This window comes from Taudactylus pleione, unplaced genomic scaffold (assembly GCF_031769625.1).
Source record: "Taudactylus pleione unplaced genomic scaffold, aTauple2 ptg000535l, whole genome shotgun sequence".
Taxonomy (NCBI): Eukaryota; Metazoa; Chordata; class Amphibia; order Anura; family Myobatrachidae; genus Taudactylus; species Taudactylus pleione.
The window spans coordinates 6334761-6355284 of NW_028284937.1; the positions used below are offsets into that span (position 1 = coordinate 6334761).

Consider the following 20524-nt stretch of genomic DNA (forward strand, 5'->3'; position numbering starts at 1 on the left):
TGGTGCGTGCTTGATAAATCACGTCTTGACCAGGCTGTATAATGGACCAGTGGGGTTGGGTACAGGATGCCGGCGGTCAGGATCCTAACACCGACATCCTGACAAGGCTAGGATACCGTCACTTGTCGGTCAGTATTCTAACCCTCCCTCTCTCCCTACCCCTAACCCTCCCTCCTCAGTGCCTGAACCTAACCTCCCCTCCCCGCACCCTAAACCTAACCCTCCACCCCTTAGTGCCTAACCCCTAACCCTCCCCCTAACCGCAGTACTTATCGTTGGAATGCTGGCAGTCGGGATGCCGATGCCGGGATTCTGACAGGTGGGGGGGGGGCTGTACATGTATCCACCACCACCCCCAAGGTGTCAATACACCTATAGGTATGAGGCATACAATCTTTTAATTTTTTCTGCATGAGTATTTAAAACTATTTATTTTGCAGAGTTTGCTACAGGACAGCAAATATTTGCACTGTGCACATTTTGCCCCAAACTACAACAAAGTGATTTAAGCCTATTTACAAAGAGTTCAGCCATCAATCTGTAACCAGTACAAAGTAGCAAAGCAAGAAGAGAAACCATATAATAATTGATCCAGATTGTAAACGCGATGAGAAGAACCCTGAAATAGTTAAGTGCAGCATGTAATACGCACAAGTCATTGCTTCCTTCCCATATAAGCTGAGTGACATGCGTGTAGCCAATCAGCATGCAGGACTGTAAAGCATCCTCCAATCATCACTGAGTGTGAGGGGTGGGGCGGATGAGGTCACTAGGAAGAGACTGACATCCCAGGGACAGAGGGGGAACGTCTGTACGTTTCCTTGTTACATTGTATCACTGATGAATGGTTCCTCATATAACAAGCAGTCTGCATCAGTTCAGCTGTCTAAGCACCGATCCTAAGGTAAGGTGAATGCTGGCAGTTCTTTTCATTGACTCATCATCATTACAATCTGTGGCACTTCATGCATTTGTTGCATTTATGTAATGTAGCACTTCTGCCTATATAGAAAAACACACATGGGAGCATGTCACAGCAAGTTGCAATAGCTAGAGTAGTACTAGCGTAGGTGTTTTCCTATACAGCCATCTTTTAAACATCCATTAAATATCTGAAACCATTTACTAGCTTTATCTATATCACATTTATAAAGCACCAGTGTTTTCCTTTATAGTGTTATCTATATTTATATATGATCAGATATATTTGGGGGAATTTCGTTGTAGTGTTAGTTGGGTCCTGCGAGCTGTTCTCGCCACAAACTCATAAAGTGAATCTCAGTTGCGAACTCACATTGCATTTTCAGGGGAAATTTGTGATTTTTTTTTTTTTGTGCAGGTGAGAAGTTAGGGAAATCTTTATCTTAAGGGAAAACATGTCGGTTCACAATGAAGAACCTCTGGTACACCCCTCCCATTGAATAATAATGCACTTGCAGGGGTTTAAATAGTATAATTTGCTAATAAAGACATGTCATTTTTCAGGTGAATTTCTCTAAAAAGCTCAATAATGGCTAAATGATGTGGGACAGGCACATGGAGGTGTAAATGATGTGGGATGGGCACATGGAGGTGTAAATGATGTGGGACGGGCACATGGAGGTGTAAATGATGTGGGACGGGCACATGGAGGTGTAAATGATGTGGGACGGGCACATGGAGGTGTAAATGATGTGGGACGGGCACATGGAGGTGTAAATGATGTGGGACGGGCACGCGGAGGTGTACGTGATGTGGGCAGGGGCGCCGAGAGGGGGGGGAGCGGTACAGTTTGCCCGGGCTTCCAGAGGGGCCTGGCGGGGGCCCAGGTCTGGTGCCGCCCCCCCCCCCTCACTCCCTCCCTCCCTATGCAGCAGCAGTGCTGGGCTGCAGCGGGAGATTGCTTGCGGCTGCTAAGTAGCAGCCGCAAGCAATCTCCTATGCCTGAAGGGGGGAGCGATCACACTGATTGTGCCCCCCACTGGCTGCGCTCCGGGCTGAGGGGCTCACAAGGGGGCGTGGCCACGCCTTCTGAAATTAGACCACACCCCCTCTTTACCAGGGCCCCGCGTGGCTCTCTACGCCCCTGCATGTGGGACAGGCACGCGGAGGTGCAAGTGATGTGGGACGGGCGCGCGGAGGTGCAAGTGATGTGGTGTCGGGCACGCGGAGGTGCAAGTGATGTGGTGTCGGGCACGCGGAGGTGCAAGTGATGTGGTGTCGGGCACGCGGAGGTGCAAGTGATGTGGTGTCGGGCACGCGGAGGTGCAAGTGATGTGGGACGGGCACGCGGAGGTGTAAATGATCTGTGGGACAGGTATGTGGGGGTGTAAATGATGTGGGACGGGCATGTGGAGGTGTTGTATTGATGGGAGAGGGGTTTTTGAACTTGCAAATGGGAGTTGAAAGCCTTTAATCTGACTTTTTACAAAAGTATACAAATACTGCAAAATCACTGTACAAGCATTTTCCTGTATCCCAATATGATAGAAAGACTTTAAATTGATAATTTTTTCCTATCATCTTTCAACCATTATTAAAAAGTGTAAGAGGGCCATTCCATGTCATGTACGAGACATAAAGGAAACTTCTTATCGATAATTCCGCTCAACTCTTTGTAATAAGAGCCTGTGTTTTTTATATTTATAAAACCTATGAGAGAGAGAGTTACAGAATAACTTAACATGTCAACAACTCAAAAGTTACACAGATACAGATTTGTTTTTTTACAGTGTCATGTATGGGACATTTAATGGAATGGCCCAATAAACAGCCATTTGACACCATTTAAGAGCCTCCAGTAGTTTTGTTATGGCCACTACCAGCCTTCTATATGGTCCTGCTATCTGAGTTGTCACTTTTTGGGGATTCAGTACAGTTTCCCTGCTTTTTCATGCTCTTCTCCCAGTTCGCTTGTTGCCAATATTCACACAACCTCATCGTGAGTGGCACGAATTGGCATGTCTAATTGGATGCCCGTTTCCTGGGAACATGCATTATCGCAAAGTTTTCAAGTTTCATGAAGCAAACTCGCACCTAATTGAATGGACCCCATTGTGTAGCCCTGTACAAAGTGCAAGCTGACTACAGTAAACAACAACCAGTGGTGAATACCCCATTAGGCACATGTCTGGGGATGGCACTTGGACACTTATTTTATTAAGGTATGTATCCACTAGCAGATTGAGGAACGACAGTACGATGACAACATTGTAATCGTACATTTATTCCTCATCCCCTGTAATGCCTACACTGAACGATATGCCGTTCAGTACAGGCACCCTCCCTCATCCCAGAACATGCCCAATCTGTCGTTAACGGCATATTGACCGACATGTTCAGGCGATGATTGATGTAAAAAACGACCAGCGGGAATGCACATTTTCGACATTTTAATGCTCGATTTGTGACTGATTAATGAGCAATTGAACGATAACAACATCGTTATAGTTCAGTCATTCATTTTAATCGCCTAGTGGATATGCGGCATCACTGTCAGTCCTAAATTTGCCAGTAACTAGAAAATATTACCACTGTACTGCAACATACACCATCTTGAATGGGGTGCGGACAAATAGGACATGTGCAGGCTGCCTCTGCAAGCTGCCCTAATCAGTAAAAATGCATGTATAATTACAAATAAAATAATTGGTCATAGCACATGGCTCATTTTATTATTATTATGATTTATTATTCTTATTATTATGATTATTATGTTATATTAAACTACCAATCTGCAAATAAGTGCTTATAAACAAACAATGAAAGTACGGTAACAAAATTGGGGATTGGTCATTACAGTTGTGCCCTGGGTGACCTGACCCTTAAATCCAGCCCTGAGCACAACTCTGCACGCATGGCACTTACTATGCCCTGATTGTGCTCTCTTCATGTATGTGAATGTACTGTGCACATCATGTGGACTAGGGATCACAATTCCTACGGTCAAGTACACCCGGTGTTACTATTAAGCACTAATGATCACTATTTCACAGCACGATTATACTGATCCTACCGCTGAAGACACTACAGACTCATACCACAGTCTCTTCCTCTTCAGTAGTGGCATCAGTGACTACAGAGTAAATCCATTGGTTGGCCAACAAGAACAAGCCTCCAAATACATAAATGCTGCTGTGAGCCTCACAAGCTTACTGTATACTTGCTGTCAGTCTGATTATGAGTGTTAGAGACCACAGAGGTTATATACTGTATCAGGCCCAACTATAAACAACTGTATATAACAATCCACAGCGGGAATAGAATCTGATGCCATGCAATGCCAATATATGCCTCTCTGGTATAGTCAGGTAACATGCTAGGCCCTACTGGGCCACTGTATATAGCTTGATGATCTTCGTGCCAGCTTGGTAAAATCCAAAATTCTAGGATAGAGAGTAACCTTATCTCTTTATGTATTCCGTTGCTAGGGGAGCGACCATGTCCCCTGATGAATTAACCTATCTGGCTATATTGCTGTGTTCTGTACCGGTTGGTTATTTCTTCAAGAATGCAGGTAAGTTTCATTCTTTTTGGTAGCATAAAAATATATGACCAATAAAACACTGGATTTAATGCATTGTTAATTTTCATGATGGGTGATGGAATCTAATGAGTCGCAGTTTAGAGCAAGGATAGACGTCCCCTGGATTAGCATTCCTGCTATGTTCTGCTAGACATTGCCTCATATAAAATAAATCTATTTTCTTGTACAGTTCCTAAAGTTCTGAACATGAACCATCTGAACTGTTCAAATAAGTTCATATGGCGTGCCAGATTACCCCAAACAAACATAACAACTTGTACAAAATCATATTATAAAGTCTATTATAAGATTTCACATTACAAATAACATAAGCAGAGTAATATCAAATGAAAATTGACTTGTAATCATGATGCGGTATCCTACTACCAGGGTAATTGAAACGGCTTTTCGGGAGGATCTGCAGCGATGGCTTATATATACAAATCACTCTAGCAGCACTCCTCTCCAACCAATGTATTCAAAAGTGCAGGTGTCTTCACATAAAACTTCCAGATGGATGAATTACGATATGTATCAGCAGAACGGGCGGCACTCTTTGCAATAATGTAGACAGGAGACCAATTATGCCAACGTTTCAATGTCTTTATCCAAACATTTTCCTCAGGAAAATGTTTGGATAAAGACATTGAAACGTTGGCGTAATTGGTCTCCTGTTTACATTATTGCAATGAGTGCCGCCCGTTCTGCTGATATATATATATTATGAGAAAAGGCAGCACTCACGGGTCTTGTAGATCAAAAATCACTCTTGATAACTGTGTCTGAGTGATTCCTTGTTTATGCATTTGGTTGTTTTTTTGGAAACATCCAGGATGGCACCAGGACCTTTACAAATTGTGTGTGTGTATATAATGTCACGAACATGTGGTTTTGTATTATGATTATTAAGGGGCCACATGTATCTTTCTCTTTCCAGGTCCACGTGTGAAACAATTAGGAGGGGCGGCTGTGGGACTGCTGCTTACTCTGGTGACTTGTAACATCCACACCCTCCATTCCGCTATCACCATCCTCTGCACATGGATCATCGTAAAAATGTCTCCCAGGTACAAATAATTCTGGAATGCACGGGGATGCAAATAGTGTTGTTTCTGATGTCTTGCCTGGATAATTGTTTAATTCATTTGGGATGTTAAGCTTTGTTTATTTTTGTGCTAAGTACTGAAAGGTAAATAGTGTTTCTAAAGGCGCATATCCACTACACGGTATAAAGGGACGATTGAACGATTACGACATCGTTATTGTTCATTAATCGTGCAGTGAATATGCTGGCAACGACCAGCGATGTGCGCACCCGCTGGTCGGCATCTGTCATCGCCTGAACATACTGCCCAACCTGACATATCATCAGGTTCTACATGCTCGGGGATGAGGGAGGGTGCCTGCACTGAACGACATATCGGTCATTCGTTCTTTCATTGTGTAGTGGATAAGCACCTTTAGAAACTCACCCTTCAGGCACTGTGTAGGTGTAATATTAGTTTGATTCCCTTCAGCTGCTATTTAGAAAAAAAGCAGCATGGAAAAACTGATGCAGACGCGTCTGAATCAGGCCCTGAAACTCCTTCTCTGAATGACTGCAATACTATTATTTCAGATACCCAGAGCTGGTGCAAAGTCCTATATTGGGTACAGATTTGAGTGACGTACAACCCTAGATAGAACTACTAAACACATATACTAATGGGCTGCATGTGCACTTGGGGACACTGCATCAGGTCCTCTGTGCCAAATTCAGATTGTATCCTGAAATCTGTTTCCTGTGGCATTCTATAATGAGCATGCTAGTTAGTATAAATAGCTTATATTGATGCCATGTATTATTTATAGTTAATGCTGTGGTTTATGTGGAAGTGTAAAGGAAGTGTTTGCACAACTCATCATGTATTTCTCTATCTGTGCCTTCCCCAATGCTTTCAGATCCTGCCACTTCTTGGTACTGGGTTGGACCTTCACCTACCTGCTCTTCTTCCGCACAGTGACTTATTTTGACCTTCCTGCACCCACCCCGTTCACTAATGCAGTGCAGCTGCTTTTAACTCTGAAGGTGAGTTCAGATCATGAACCGCTGATTACTGCATGTGCTATACACAAGCTGTTGTCTGTAGGCAAATTGTTATGTCCAATGCAAAAATAGGAGATCGTTTACACTACACAGGCATAATGGGGCCCATCCATCAGCGATGGATTGCCGCGATGTGGCAACCCAGCATCGCAGAAATGCAACATGTTTGATTTTGCCAATCGCAATCAAAAAATTATCGCGATCGTCATATCGGGGACATTTAACATGTAATATTTCAGCGATCCTGCGACGGATCGCTGACCATCGATGTTGGCCGGCATTTCCACTTGGCAGATCGGCATTTCCGATCGCGTCGCAGGATCGCGGAAATACCGGTCAGATGTACTACCTTAAGGCAGGTAGTGCAGGGGGTGTGACATAATCAGGGAGGGCTATTCAAAGATGGCTGAATGGGACCAGAGCTAGTCTACTTTCCTTATTTTACTTCCAAGCTGCCTCTATATGCCATGCAAAGGCCATTTTAATATGTGTATATCACCACTAGAGTTCAAAAGATATCAGAAAATTTGGACAATATCTCAATATCATTACTACAGTTGATTTTTTATTTTTAATGACTTGATAACATGTTCCCCAATAAACAAAATAGTGTTATTGTTATTTATTTTTTGAGGAAAATGTCGATATTCTAATGGGATCCACAATATTATTAATTATAATATAGTATTATTAGTTATTTTAGAATGTTAAGTTGATTCTTTTATTTTAAAAAGATCCAATGGTGTACAATAATATAATGTATAATCTCAAAGATGTGAGTAGTTCTTCCTCCTAACTATTCACGGAGATTGTTTGTACTGCTCCCAGATGAACCATTTTATCTGAAATGATCAGTATCACCATACTCTAGCTGCTGTCACACTACAAACCTCTATTGTATACTTAGCTAGCTAGAAAGGAGATCTACAATAACACGTAACAAGACTCTACTGGGATGGGAGCCAGGTCAAAGTCTCTTCTATCAGACAAGGTAACTAGAGATTAGAGCAATCGGTCTCTATTAAGGCTTGTGAAGGAATGCTGGCGGTGGCACAGGAATGTGGTGATGACACGGTGGCACAGGAATGTGTTGATGACACAACGGTGGCACAGGAATGTGGTGATGACACTGTGGTGGGCCAGTGGGCCCCTTTCTGCATTTGGGCTGACATGACAGCATGTCCCTTCATGCATGGACCTGTTCTGAGAAAGTCTGACTGACTACCTTGTCTGTTTGTATAGACAGATCACTATAGACTGCTTTTGTGTATACCAACAGTTTTTGCAGCACGAGAACTGTAGACACTTCTACTTGATCTCTTCTATCACTGCTTTTGATAAATAGATCTTTGCTGTCCATGACAGTCTTCTGTTGCCACTATTTATTATTAAGAGGTTGCTGGGTCAGCTGGGTAATGCTCCTTCCCCCCCCCCCCCATTGATACTGGCCAGCATCGATAATAAAAGGTCTTTATGCTGGCCAGTCGGTGTCCTGCTGGGCATTCCATGGCACAGGTGTGCACTGGGGCGGAAGCCTGGTTTCAGGCTATTAGTAGACTCCATAAAGAAAAAAAAATAGAAAAAAACTTGAAACTAACTTTAAATAAATGTTTTATTAATTTTTTTTTCCCCCTCTTTTGCTGCTACTTTTGTCACCCTGCGATGGCACTAGAGATCAGAGGATTGCGGTGGTACAGGTTGTCCCCATGCTTTTGGTGGAGAGCAAAGGCTATCGCTGGCGAAGCTCTGTGATAACTTAGGGGCTAAATATGGAAAAGCCCAATCTCCGGTACAAACACCCATTTTTACTGGATTTGGGTCTCGTTCCTCTATGATAAATAGGCCACTCAAACAGCAGTTTCTATGAAGACCCTTCTGGTCGCCTTTGTGTTAGTTTTAATCCACAGTGCAATGGTTTGATTAACTTGTGATATTCATGATGCCAGTAGCTGCAAGATACTTTCTCCTTCATCCACGGGGGACACTGGGGTATAGCCAACAATTGCAGAACACTGTAGATATCCTTTAACAGTCAAATACTAGCCAATTTAATGGGGGACCAGCGGTTGCAGATGGTCGGCATGCTGCATATGATAGTGCCCTGAAGTCACATGTAGTATTATCACAGAGCGTTATTGCTAGTGTAATGAAGTCTATAAGTGTTATACAGAGGTTATGCAGTTTTAGCATATGTCCCATGTACAGCTGGATCATGCTACAAAAATAACGCTCAATTAAAGGAGATCTTGGGAAGCGTGGGGGGGTCACTTAAAATCTGCAGTGAGACACATCTGTGAGTAGCGCACGCAGGTGGTGTTTCTGAGTACCCAGAAACCCCCCCTGATGGACCAAATTTTTTTTTCCAGTGACAGAGACAACCTTGTCTCTGTCTCTGCAGCAGTCACAGGCCACCCACCACTAGCGGAGCTGCCCAGACACTGACTGCAGTCCTACCAGAGGTAGCGTGGGAAATAGAGGATCACCAAGCAGCCTCGAAGGAAATCCGCAGCTAGCCGCAGATTAGAGGAGGACACGTTGATTGAGAACGGTGAAACCTCCCTATGGGGATGCAGTGGAGTAGCCCCGAGGAAGGTGCACTTCACCTTGGATGTCATAGGCACTGTGTAGTGCACCAGGGCAACATCATACAGAGGGGGTGGTCTAAAATGGCACCCCAACGGAGTGACAGGCAGCACATATAGCCGGAAAGGACTGGAGTAAAAGAAAGGATGACACCATCAGAAAGGTACAGGGTGTTCTAGGGTTTCAGGTGGCATTCTGGCAGATTAAAAACCCTGGCACCGCTCTTTATAAACAGTGTAATTGGGTTCATGCGTACGGTGCCAGAGGTGGATGTCAGAGAATTTACAGCCCGGGGAGCTAAACGCGGCAAATTCAAAAGTGCAGTAGTGTGTGTTCCTGTGTCTGAAGTAGTAACACAGGCAGCGGCAGCCTGCATTCCTCACCCCAACACTCCTCCAGAGTCCCGTTCTGCCGGCAAACTGACACGTGATGATTAACCCATTGGATGCAGGAAGTAGGCATTTGTACTTCACAGTATAGAGAGGTGTGTGTGCTGCTGCTGTGTGTGACTGACAGGGTGGTGTGTGTGACAGGGTGGTGTGATTGGCAGGGTGTGTGTGCTGCTGCTATGTGTGACAAGGTGTGTGTGCTGCTGTGTGTGTGCTTCCAGTGTGTGACACGGTGTGTGCTGCTGTGTGTGACACGGTGTGTGCTGCTGTGTGTGCTGCTGCTATGTGTGACAGGGAAAGGAATGATTGGGGAATATAATTGCTTTGTTGTTTATTTATGTGCTGTAAAACCCTCCTGGTTGGAGTCACAGATAGTCACCATCTCTGTTTGTGCTGCTGGAGTTACAATATGACCTGGGTACCAGCATGCAGCCTGGAGTCTCCACTGTATGAAGTGGCAAAAGTGGAAAAATATATATGTAGTTGTTTTTTTTTTTTTTTTTTTAAATCAACCGTTGGGAAACCCCCCCTCCCTTTAAAATTCCTGCGTTTGCCCCTGGTCCTGCAGCCGAACAGCTATACAGCATTTAGTTACGTATTTACTGTAAACACACTCCTGTACTACTACAAGCTAGGCATTGCAAAACATATATTGAATGTTTGATCCTGTTGAAATAATTTAGCTAAAAATCCCCTCCAATTCTGTATAGCTATGAACCCATCATGTTTTTCTTACTAAATTATAGATAACTATGAAAAGTGACTTGATTTCTCACCAAGGTGCATCTACCTCTGCCTGGAAACCAGATGTGGCTGGTAAACCTGGCAATGGGACATCTATACTAGCAGTTGATACAGAGAGACCTACAATAAATACAGACAAAAATTGGCACTGAAAATTCTATAAAGATATCCAAACCAAATATTGTAAAAAAAGGTAGATGATCCGGCTCAACAGTAATAACACCATATTTAATAAGAGTGGAAAACAAAATAAAGCATTAAACAAGATAACACCACGGTGATCCCTTTCTGTCTCTGGGATAATTGAAAAGTTATCACTTGGAATACATAGAGCATCACGTTAGGTGTTAGATGGATTCCCAAGCTATTTGCTTCTATGGTAGGTGAAGCGACCGTAAATGCTTGAGATCTTCCACAGTGAGGTCAAAAGTGTATACACAGTAAAGTAAAACTTGATCGTATCCGAAGCCATCTCTTCCAGGTAATTACTGTGGGGAAGCCCGGGCTGCTGTTCTGCTGTAGATGCTGCTGTGCCTGGAATGGTGCTTTGTGGTCCAAAGGAAGAGATCACTAAGGAGTGTCACATTAGGAGGCTTTCTCAAAGTGAGAGAAACATACAACCCTCATGTGCAGGCATATTACACAGACCCCCCCCCCCCCATTGCATGCTCCTTCACTTAATGCTGAGCCCGTACATCCCATACAGCAACACACAAACCTCATCCTTGCTCTTTGTTATCTCCCAACAAGACAAGGAATAGCCTGGTCTCTGCGACACCTCCATTCTTTGAGATCCACCACGGTGCTTTCAGTCATGAGTTGATCTAAGTAAAAGGCTAATGGTGACTGTAGGGCTATTCTACTCTATAGGAAAATGGTGAGGCAGTATATATATATCTACTACCCTACCAAAGCCTGGCACTGACTCCCACATGCTTATTCCTAGTCGGGTAATCACTATTGAGCTATTGTGGCTAGAGCTTTGGCCAAATTATGTCTACAAGAAAGCATTGGGATCTTCAAAGGAGGTTGCAGTAGCAGGAGACCGATCGTCAGTACCACGGAGAGTTGGGGAGTTCACATGGAGCAGGGTGGGTCTGTACTGTGTGTTAGTGTATGGCGAGTACAGGTGGCATGTAGCTTACTGTGGATGACATTCAGCTGGAAAATGTCTGGCTGTGAGGCACAAGCACCGCAGGCCTGAGGTCAGTATTTTTTATATTTCGTGTCAGCCTCCACACTGGGGGATAGTTTGTAGGTTAGCCTGCAGGGACTTCATAATTATCATTTATTTATGTAATCTTTAAGTCATGTCTTACAGTAAGTAATTGACCATCTCTGTTTGTGTATTCCAGCTTGTGAGCTACGCAAATGAGGTGCAAGAATTTAGCCGAGCCAAAAAACAGGACGTGGCGTCCTTTTCAAATCACTCGTCCATTGGTACAATTGCCAAGATCCCAAGTCTGATTGAAGTTTTCTTGTACAGTTATTGCTACATTGGGCTTATGACCGGTATGTACATTTTAATCCATAAAGATAGAATGGCTAGCATAAAGTGAATTTATTTTGGAAAAAAACAATAAAGGGTAGGATACCATTTCATATTGTACCCATGAAGTGCAGCTGATAACATAACATGATCCATGCAGCTTGTTAAGGCTTGAAAACTGGATACTTTTGGAGTCAGCAGTGGACTCTATTTGCCATAGTTATAAGAAAAAACCCAAGTTTTGCTTAGGGTTGTGCAGCCACTGGCTCATTGCTGCATCCCTTCAATCAACACTGTGCCTGACCCCCTGCAAGACACAAATATGTAATTGTAATTAAAAGTGGCATTAGCTGGCCTATATCTGACTCCTGATTAAATGCATGAAATGTGACTGTTCTGCTGGAAGGTTGTGCTGGTGTGGTTGTGGGAGGTAGGCCATCTCATCCACATGTTCCCTACTGTTTCATTTGTAGAATTACGGTTTATGACCTTACAACTCATGTACTGTAGTCCAAACTAATTTACTCTGATCTCAAAATCTGTCTCTCTTAAGCCGCATGCACACTGGACGACTATTGTGAACGATAACGATATCGTTGAACGATATATCGTTCGGTGTGTATGCAGTAAACAGCGGACGATGTGTGCTCCCATGGATTGTTAATGATATACCTAGTCGTCAGAACATGCAGCTTAATACGGGGATATCGTTAGTTTTGCTAGCGATGCCATGCCCCCCCCACCACAGCACCAGTCAAATGTTGTAAGTCATGAGCTATTGCCCAGACAGCCAATAAGAATAATATTGGGGGAGGGGGGAAACCCTTTCTGTCATTTTGTAGCTCAGGTCCAGAAAAGTTCAGTATGGAAACTGGCCCTGATTCAGAGCCGGTCGCTCTGACAGAGCGCTCTCTCTGAATCAGGGCCGGTCTTTTTTTTTTTTTTTTTTTTTTTTTTAAGAATGGCCTCCTGGCCTCTCGCATAGCTGTGGGTGATCACCCACAGCTATAGCGAGCGGCCATGATGATGGTCGCGATGGTCAAGACCATCGGGCTTGCGACGAGACCCTTGTGGTAGGGTCTCGTTGCCGCAAGCCCCAGAGAGATTTCAGCTCTAACAGAGCCGGAATCTGTCCACATGCGCTCTGGGCCACCATTGACCCGGTTGCGAGCACTTGCGACCGGGTCTGAATCAGGCCCACTATTCAATCCCAAATACTTCCTCTGCATCGTCCCCTTCCGGGGCACTGGCATTATAATAAATATATATTTATCTCAATACTGCAACCCGGCACTCTCCAAAGGAGGAATGAAGAAACACTTGCTAAGGTGCCATTCCAGACTTATCCAGTCATACTATAGCAAATGTATACAGGACGGCACTCAGACTCCTTTATGTCATTTAAAACGGTCCTTTATTTCCAACGTTTTGGGGTCTCCCCCCTTTGTCAGGGACAACAGGTTACAATAACAGAATGATAAAAATAAACATATATAGCCACAAATGATCAAAGAATTGCACTCACCTGCAGACCTCCGGCAAACAAACGCCCACACCACGCGTTGTAGTCGCGGGAGTGTGACATCATCAACCTGAGACTGCGCGTGTGTGTAATAGACCTGGTCGCTAAGCACTCATTATTGCTAACAATATAATACCTCTTACAAACAAATGCCCACAGCACACGCTAGTTTCAGCAGTGTGACATCATCAACCTAAGGGCCTGATTCAGAGCCGCTCGTAAGCGGTCGCTCGTTCGCTCCGAGCGATGTTCGCACATCGGGTTGTAATGCGCATGCGCCAGTCAGTCAGTGCGGTCGGAAATCGTGTGCTCGCAAAATAGTGAATGCCTGCTAATTTGAGTGACAGGATGAGGTGTTGTGGGTGGTAACAGGGGAAGGTGCTTGAAAACGGGGAATGGAGATGCGAACGCAGGCGTGCCAAACGGTCAAAATGGGCGTTTTAAGGGTGTGCATAATTAACAAAGCAGCGTCATCGACCACGTCACTTGGTTGTCTTTTAGCCTGAACTGCTCGCATGATTGCGGTAGGAAAATGCTATCACAAGAATAGCGAGCAGTTCATACGCCTTTCGATGTACTCGATTAATCTAATAAATAGCGGAGATGACGTATGATGAGAGCGGCCAAGGGGTGTCTTTACAAAATAACGAGCGCATGTTTCGGACGCTCGCTCAGACATAGAGGCGTCAACAGACCGCAAAGAGCGAGCGCTCAATTTAAATAGCCAGCCCCTTTTTCTGAACGAGCGTCTGCAAATAGCGTCCGGCTCTGAATCAGGCCCTAAGTCTGCACATGTGTATAGCAGACTTGGTCGCTAAGCAACCAACACTCATAAATAAATAACAATACACGTACAAACATGTTACAAAAACATAAATTAAAATCAGAACATAAATAATGAAGGATAAGTCTATGGCCCTCATTCAGAGCCGTACGCTCTGAGCAGAGCGCACGCTCTGAATGAGGGCCGCCCTCCATAATTATGGAGCGTCCTCCCGGACGCTTGTATAGCTGTGGGTCACCACCCACAGCCTATACGAGCGTGCAGTTTGATGACCGCGAGCCAAAATCACTCCCACTGACATCACTAGTGATGTCAGTGGGCCGGCTTCTGACGGTAGGCGTTCCCTTGGGAACGCCCCTGTCAGGGAGGCACGCCCACCAAAGGGGGCGTGCTGTCAATCAACATCGACAGCACGCCCCCTTTGATCAGACACAACGAGCGAAGGAAAGTCATTCGCTCGTCGCGTCTGGCGCATGCGCACGACGGAGCTCCCTCCGTCGTGCGCATGCTCAGTGCAGACCATTGACCCACTGGCGAGCGGACAGCCGCTCGCGAGTGGGTCTGAATCAGGCCCTATGTTACAATAATAGACAATTAACATCGCTGGTGTCAAAAGCAATATTATCAAAGATGGCAATTAGGCTTAAATGACACAAAGGAGTCTACTGAGTGCTGTCCTGTGTATATATATATAAATATTATATATTATACATTATACAGAACAGCTGACCGTAACACAGTCTCCCTGCTAACCTCATTACTACATAATAACCAATTTACCTATTTGGGCCTGATTCTGAGCCGCACGCAAACTGTACAGAATGACGATATTCACATAGTTGGGGTTTTTTGTTTTTCGTTTGCAACTGCGCGTGCGTTACACAGAGTGTGCAGACAAAGGTGCTGCTGATATTGTGACAGACTGTATCATAAATGTTGTGGGAAAGTGACGGACGTACCTGGGCAGTAACTGGCCCGTTCAGTGGGCGTGTTATGGGAATGTTGCAGGTGTGTCAATGCGGCCATGGTGAGATGGAGGAACTGCATCTGCCATAGGGCTAGTGCAAGTTTTGATGTTGGGACCGATGGCAGCGTATAAGATCGCACCGATGGTCTACGAACGCTAAAAGTGGGCATAACAGACATAGCACATACACCTGCATGGATGTACACAAGGGAAGGAGTTTGTTGCGGTAGTTGCAAAAAGTTACGAACTGGCGACTACCAATAGGCGCTGCTGTGTGCGCTTGTGCGTGTGACTCAGGAATATTTGTCATGAGCTGACATGGGGGATGGTGCTTGTCTCCAGTGAGGTGATATGATACATTCCCATGGGTATTCATTCTGCCCAAAAAGTGGCTGCATACATTGCTTATTGGAAACGGGTGCAGTTTTAGAAAACTTTACCCACCTGAACTCTACAGCTAAGGTTTTTGTTTAAAAAAAAAAAAAATTAAATTAAAATATGCATAGTCTAAGCAGGTGAATGTGCAGGGAGGGGGTGCGTCCTAGCTTAGCTCTAATTGGCGGTGTAAAATTAAAGCTGTCCAATGTGTGTGTGGTCTACATGCAACAGCAGCCAGTATTTTCCCTGAATACAAAACCAAAGACTGCTCTTCCTTCTCCAATCCATCCACTTCATGGCAGCTTTGTCTGTGGAGGCAAAACATCAAAGGGCCACATTCGTTTATGGCGCCATTTCCTGCTCTGATCTACACTATCTGATTTTTTTTTTTTTTCAAACAAAATCTTCCTGCAAAATATTTATTCAATGATATGATAATAGTAACGGCTGTTTACTCTCTAGGCCCATTCTATCGGTATAAGACCTACAACGACTGGCTACACCAAATCGGCTCTCAGGACATCCCAAGCTGGAAGCCCATGGTGACTCGGCTGAAGCCAGCTCCAGTTTTCGGTGTTCTGTTTCTCATCGTTTCACATTACTTCCCTCTGGATTATGTTAAGACGGACGAGTTCTATGATTGCACCTTCCTGTATCGCCTCTTCTACATGGTTCCCATATTCTTCGTTTTCCGCATGCGGTTTTACGTGGCCTGGATATTTGCGGAATGCGGCTGTATTGCTGCGGCTTTTGGCGCCTATCCCATCGCAGCCAAGTCTCGTTCTGGTGGGGGACCAACTGTGGAATATGCTCCACTAGAGAGGTAATGTTCACAGCTTCATCTCAGAGGAAACTTGGGAGTGAAAAAACACGCCTGTTTCTGTTCATTGTTAAATGCTCTGCATTGTAGATCAGCAGTGGTACTTGTAATGCATACCTCAAATGCTGCATTGTATGAGCTACACTGAAACGGGGTGTGGTATGTTGTGTCCACATTCATCGTGTTGAAATGAGAATGTCAGCATGGTCATACTGTCAACATTCATCATGTATACACTGATGAATTGCTGACCTGTTAGAATGTCGACATATCATCCCTGGTTCCCCAGCGGTCAGATACCAGCTCCTGAAGGCTTGCGCGGCTTCTGGGTCCTGGCCATGTGACTGTCACTTCCTATCAGGCCTCCAGCGTTCCGTTGAATATTTCTCCCCTAACTCTCCCTCCAGTGCCTAACCCTAACCTTCCCCTAGTGCCTAACTCTCCCGCCCGTAGCCTAACACTATTGTCGACATTCTGGCAATGATGACATTTCACATGTCGACATTTTGAGAAATGTTGCCTGTCAATATATTAACAATCTCTGCGTTGTGGTATTGACATTGTAAATGTTGACCTATTGACTAAATCCCGCTGAGCCCGCACTGTCAGGTTTTACTGGTGATCGGTCTCGTGCAACCACAAATCCAAAATCATGAAATCCAATGTTCTCTCTGCACACACGTTAAACACCCCATCGGCTAGGTAAAGATGCAGCGTACTGTACTCGCATTGTATATCTGAGGTGCGGTCACATGGCCTAATGGCAGTAAAACGCAGGGGGGGTTTTCGTCTACCTGGAAACCCCCTCCCGAGCACACACCATGACAATAGAAATAGTAATATAATACAATGTTACTAGTGCTGCATGTTCTTCTCAGTATCACAAATGAAATGATTAGCAACACCTGTGGATCTTTTAAAATGTGTCAGCCAGTAATAAATATACCTGTGCACTAACTAGGAGATGTGGAAAACATGCACTGTTAGGGGTGCACTGTTATAGACCATCAATAGGGTTAATTATTAATACTGTATAATAATACACTATCGAGTACATAAGGAGACCAATATGTGTGTGTGTATGTGTGTGTGTGTGTATATATATATATATATATATATATATATAATATAATGTCCAGGGCAGTGCTAGCTTCTTCTGCTGCTACCCCAGACTCCTGGGCTTGCTCCAATGCTCTGGAATGGAGCTCACATCTGAAAAAAAAACATTCTGCTCAGACAGGATGGCCCTACTGCCGCATCTAAAGGCATACTGTGATCGCTGGTCCTGTATATGCTGGAATTATGCAACACAATATACTTTGTATGTAACATATTAAAGCTGGATAAGTGCTAATTATGCCCTCTTCATGGACTGGCCACACTCACTCTAAAATCAGGCATTTGGAAACCCCCCTCTAGAAATCCTGCGTTTGCCACTGGGCAGCTCAGATTATGCAGAATCACATTCCTCTGTGCCACTGCACATTTCCCGAACCGGGGGCCTGTTTCATTAAGGATCGCAACTGTGCACGCGGTTGGCCGATTTGTTGCGTGCTGCGTATGCATCGCAGTTTGCGAAGGCTACACTGCGATCGCACTGCGACTACGCAGAGCACGGTAAGCTATCGCAGAGTGAATGACAGGTAGCCAGCATTTGGGGGTGGTGACGGAGGAGTGGTTGGAGAACGTGCCTGTCCGTTTGAACGCCGTTACACGGGTGTGCCTAAATTAGCCATTGCGACGACATACGCAGCTTGAGTGCTTACTACGTACAACGAGGTTAGCAATTTCTAAGTAGGGTCAGGGCTGCTGTAATTCTGCGAGACGGGCCGATGGTACTCTATGTATGCGCAGGATTGCGAGGTAGTACGGATGTGATATAGTGGTAGGAAGTGGGCGTCACTATGCTGGCAGTGCGACGGCATTGCGATAGCAATTGGCATATTTTCGCAGCAGACCTGCGTGCAATTACAGAGCTGCGATTGCAATAGCGTTCCTTAGTGAATCAGACCCTGGATCTTTTCATTCTTGTGAATACTGGTACTAACCAGAAAATAAAAACTAAACTAACATACCAGTTGTTTCAAACTGAATCTGCATCATTTAATACTCAAATAACAAATGTAAATGACAGCTAACCATGCAGAGTGAGTTTTACTTTAAAAGAGCAGCACGAATGCCAATTTAAAGTGGAGAATAATTGATGGAGCCGCAGTTTTTTGTTTTTCTGTAGTTACTAAGATGTGTCTCTATATCACAGTAAAGCTCATTCATCTCTGTAGCTGTTATTCTTCTATACATGCATACACTCCATCATACATATGCCATATTCCCCTCTCCAGACATTAATGGCACCAGCATTCTATGTAAAAGGACTGGGGCAGAATGAGCCAACCGTCATCCTCGCCAAATATATTTTCAGCAGGAACAGTGATTTGACAGGAGAAGCAAAATAAATCATTGTTTAAGGCTTTTTTAATCATTGCCATAGAGTCAACAAGATGAATGTAAAGACATCATTGTGATGAATCCACTTTCACACCACTGACCTACAGATATAGATTTCTTCTTACATATTGTCTATTGTTAATCTTTGTAGACGTGCTGACGGATCCAAGGTGAATATAGAATACGACTACGAGACAATAAAGAACATTGATTGCTATGGAGCAGATTTTTGTGTGAAGGTGAAGGATGGGATGCGCTGCTGGAACATGAGTGTACAGTGGTGGCTGGCACAGTACATATACAAGAACTCCCCCATCAAGTCCTTTGTGTTTGGGTAAGTTTTATGTGCTGAAATGTCCTCCCGTGGACGAAGAATGAACAATCTTTGACAGGCACCTCTGCTGTATAGCTAGTGGTAAGATATTAACTTTTCCTCTCTCTCTCTCTACCCCTCACCCTCTCTGTCCTCCTCTCTATTTAGGAGTGGTTGGACAATGCTGATCAGTGCTTACTGGCATGGAGTCCACCCTGGTTATTATCTGAGCTTCCTGACCATCCCGTTGTGCCTGGCATCAGAAGGGACGATGGATGCAGGCTTGAGGCGTCATCTTTCCGATTCCGGCAAGCTGGTGTTTGATTGGGTGCACTGGTTCTTCAAAATGAGAGCCTATGACTACATGTGTATGGGATTTGTCCTGCTCACCTTCTCCGACACTGTACGATATTGGCGCTCCATTTATTTCTCTATTCACATGCTGGCTGTGTTCTTCCTCATCTTAGGCAGGGTGCTGGCAATGATGGCTCCTCGGGGGCCCAGGAAGAGCAAAGACGAAAAAGAGGGAATTAAGGGATGAATAGGCTGCAACTAGACGCAAGGCCCCTGCCCAGTGTGACGTTTACATGGATGTCTCAGCAAGCCATAGAGCTCCTGTGCTTGTGCTAAACTGGATGTTATGAATCGGACATGTTTTGTGCTTTAAATACCGGACTGTTAAAGACGTTTTTCATTTTATATACTAGAAATAGGGAGTTCTGTTTCCCAGGAACCAAGTCTCCTCTCCTTGCAACCGGTGACGCTCTCGGCCTATTTGCCGCCTAAGGGTCTCCCATAGGCTTCTGATCTGTCTTTATACTTCTGTTTCAGCCACAGTCATGTGCACATACTTGTGATCTTCCAGTGCATGTGTGCTACAGATTTTTTGGGATAATATGCTTAGATAGGTAAAGTTGCCATAGATGCTCTTTCTCAAATGTCACATATCTTACTTTTTATCTTTTTGTGTTTAAAAATTCAGTTTCTAGTGGTTTTGCATTGAGTGACCGTACAAAGTCGTCTTTGTCACTTGGGAACAGGTTTGGTAATTGGCACAGTTGCAGACTGAGATACAAAGCGTCTTTCATCAGCTTCTGTCATTTTTCAAACCCAGGTTTCTATGTACTAAGCCTTGGAGAGAGATAAAGTGGATGGAGATAGAAGCTGACTGGACGGTACTTTAACTGTCACTTTACAGGATGTGTTTGAAAAATGACAGTTAGGAGCTTATTGGTTGGTACTTTATCTCCGTCCACTTTATCTCTCTGCAAGGCTTAGGGGTCTAGTTACTAAGCAGTGTTAGGAGACACAGTAAAAAGTGATAAGGTGCCAGCCAATCAGCTCCCAACTATCATCTCACAGGCTGTGTTTGAAAAATGACAGTTGGGAGCTGATTGGCTGGCACCTTATCACTTTTCACTCTGTCTCCTAACACTGCTTAGTAAATAGACCCCTTAGTATGTAGACCCCCCCAGTCTGTAAAATGACAGTTAGAAT

At 44.5% G+C, this 20524-nt stretch overlaps 1 protein-coding gene across 2 annotated transcripts; it reads left to right on the forward strand.

Moving 5' to 3' along the window:
* The first annotated feature begins 761 nt into the window (after window positions 1-761).
* On the forward strand, window positions 762-20320 carry MBOAT7 (membrane bound acylglycerophosphatidylinositol O-acyltransferase MBOAT7). 2 transcript variants are annotated; one of them, XM_088450993.1, is made up of 8 exons: window positions 762-909; window positions 4410-4495; window positions 5442-5571; window positions 6446-6572; window positions 11662-11818; window positions 15909-16269; window positions 18866-19048; window positions 19196-20320. In XM_088450993.1, exons 1-8 carry the CDS (start codon window positions 845-847, stop codon window positions 19566-19568), a joined length of 1482 nt encoding a protein of 493 aa, XP_088307119.1. In that variant the 5' UTR covers window positions 762-844; the 3' UTR covers window positions 19569-20320. The 2 variants fall into 2 exon arrangements, with proteins under 2 accessions (XP_088307119.1, XP_088307120.1); XM_088450994.1 differs by having other exon boundaries at window positions 799-904.
* Window positions 20321-20524: the final 204 nt, after the last annotated feature.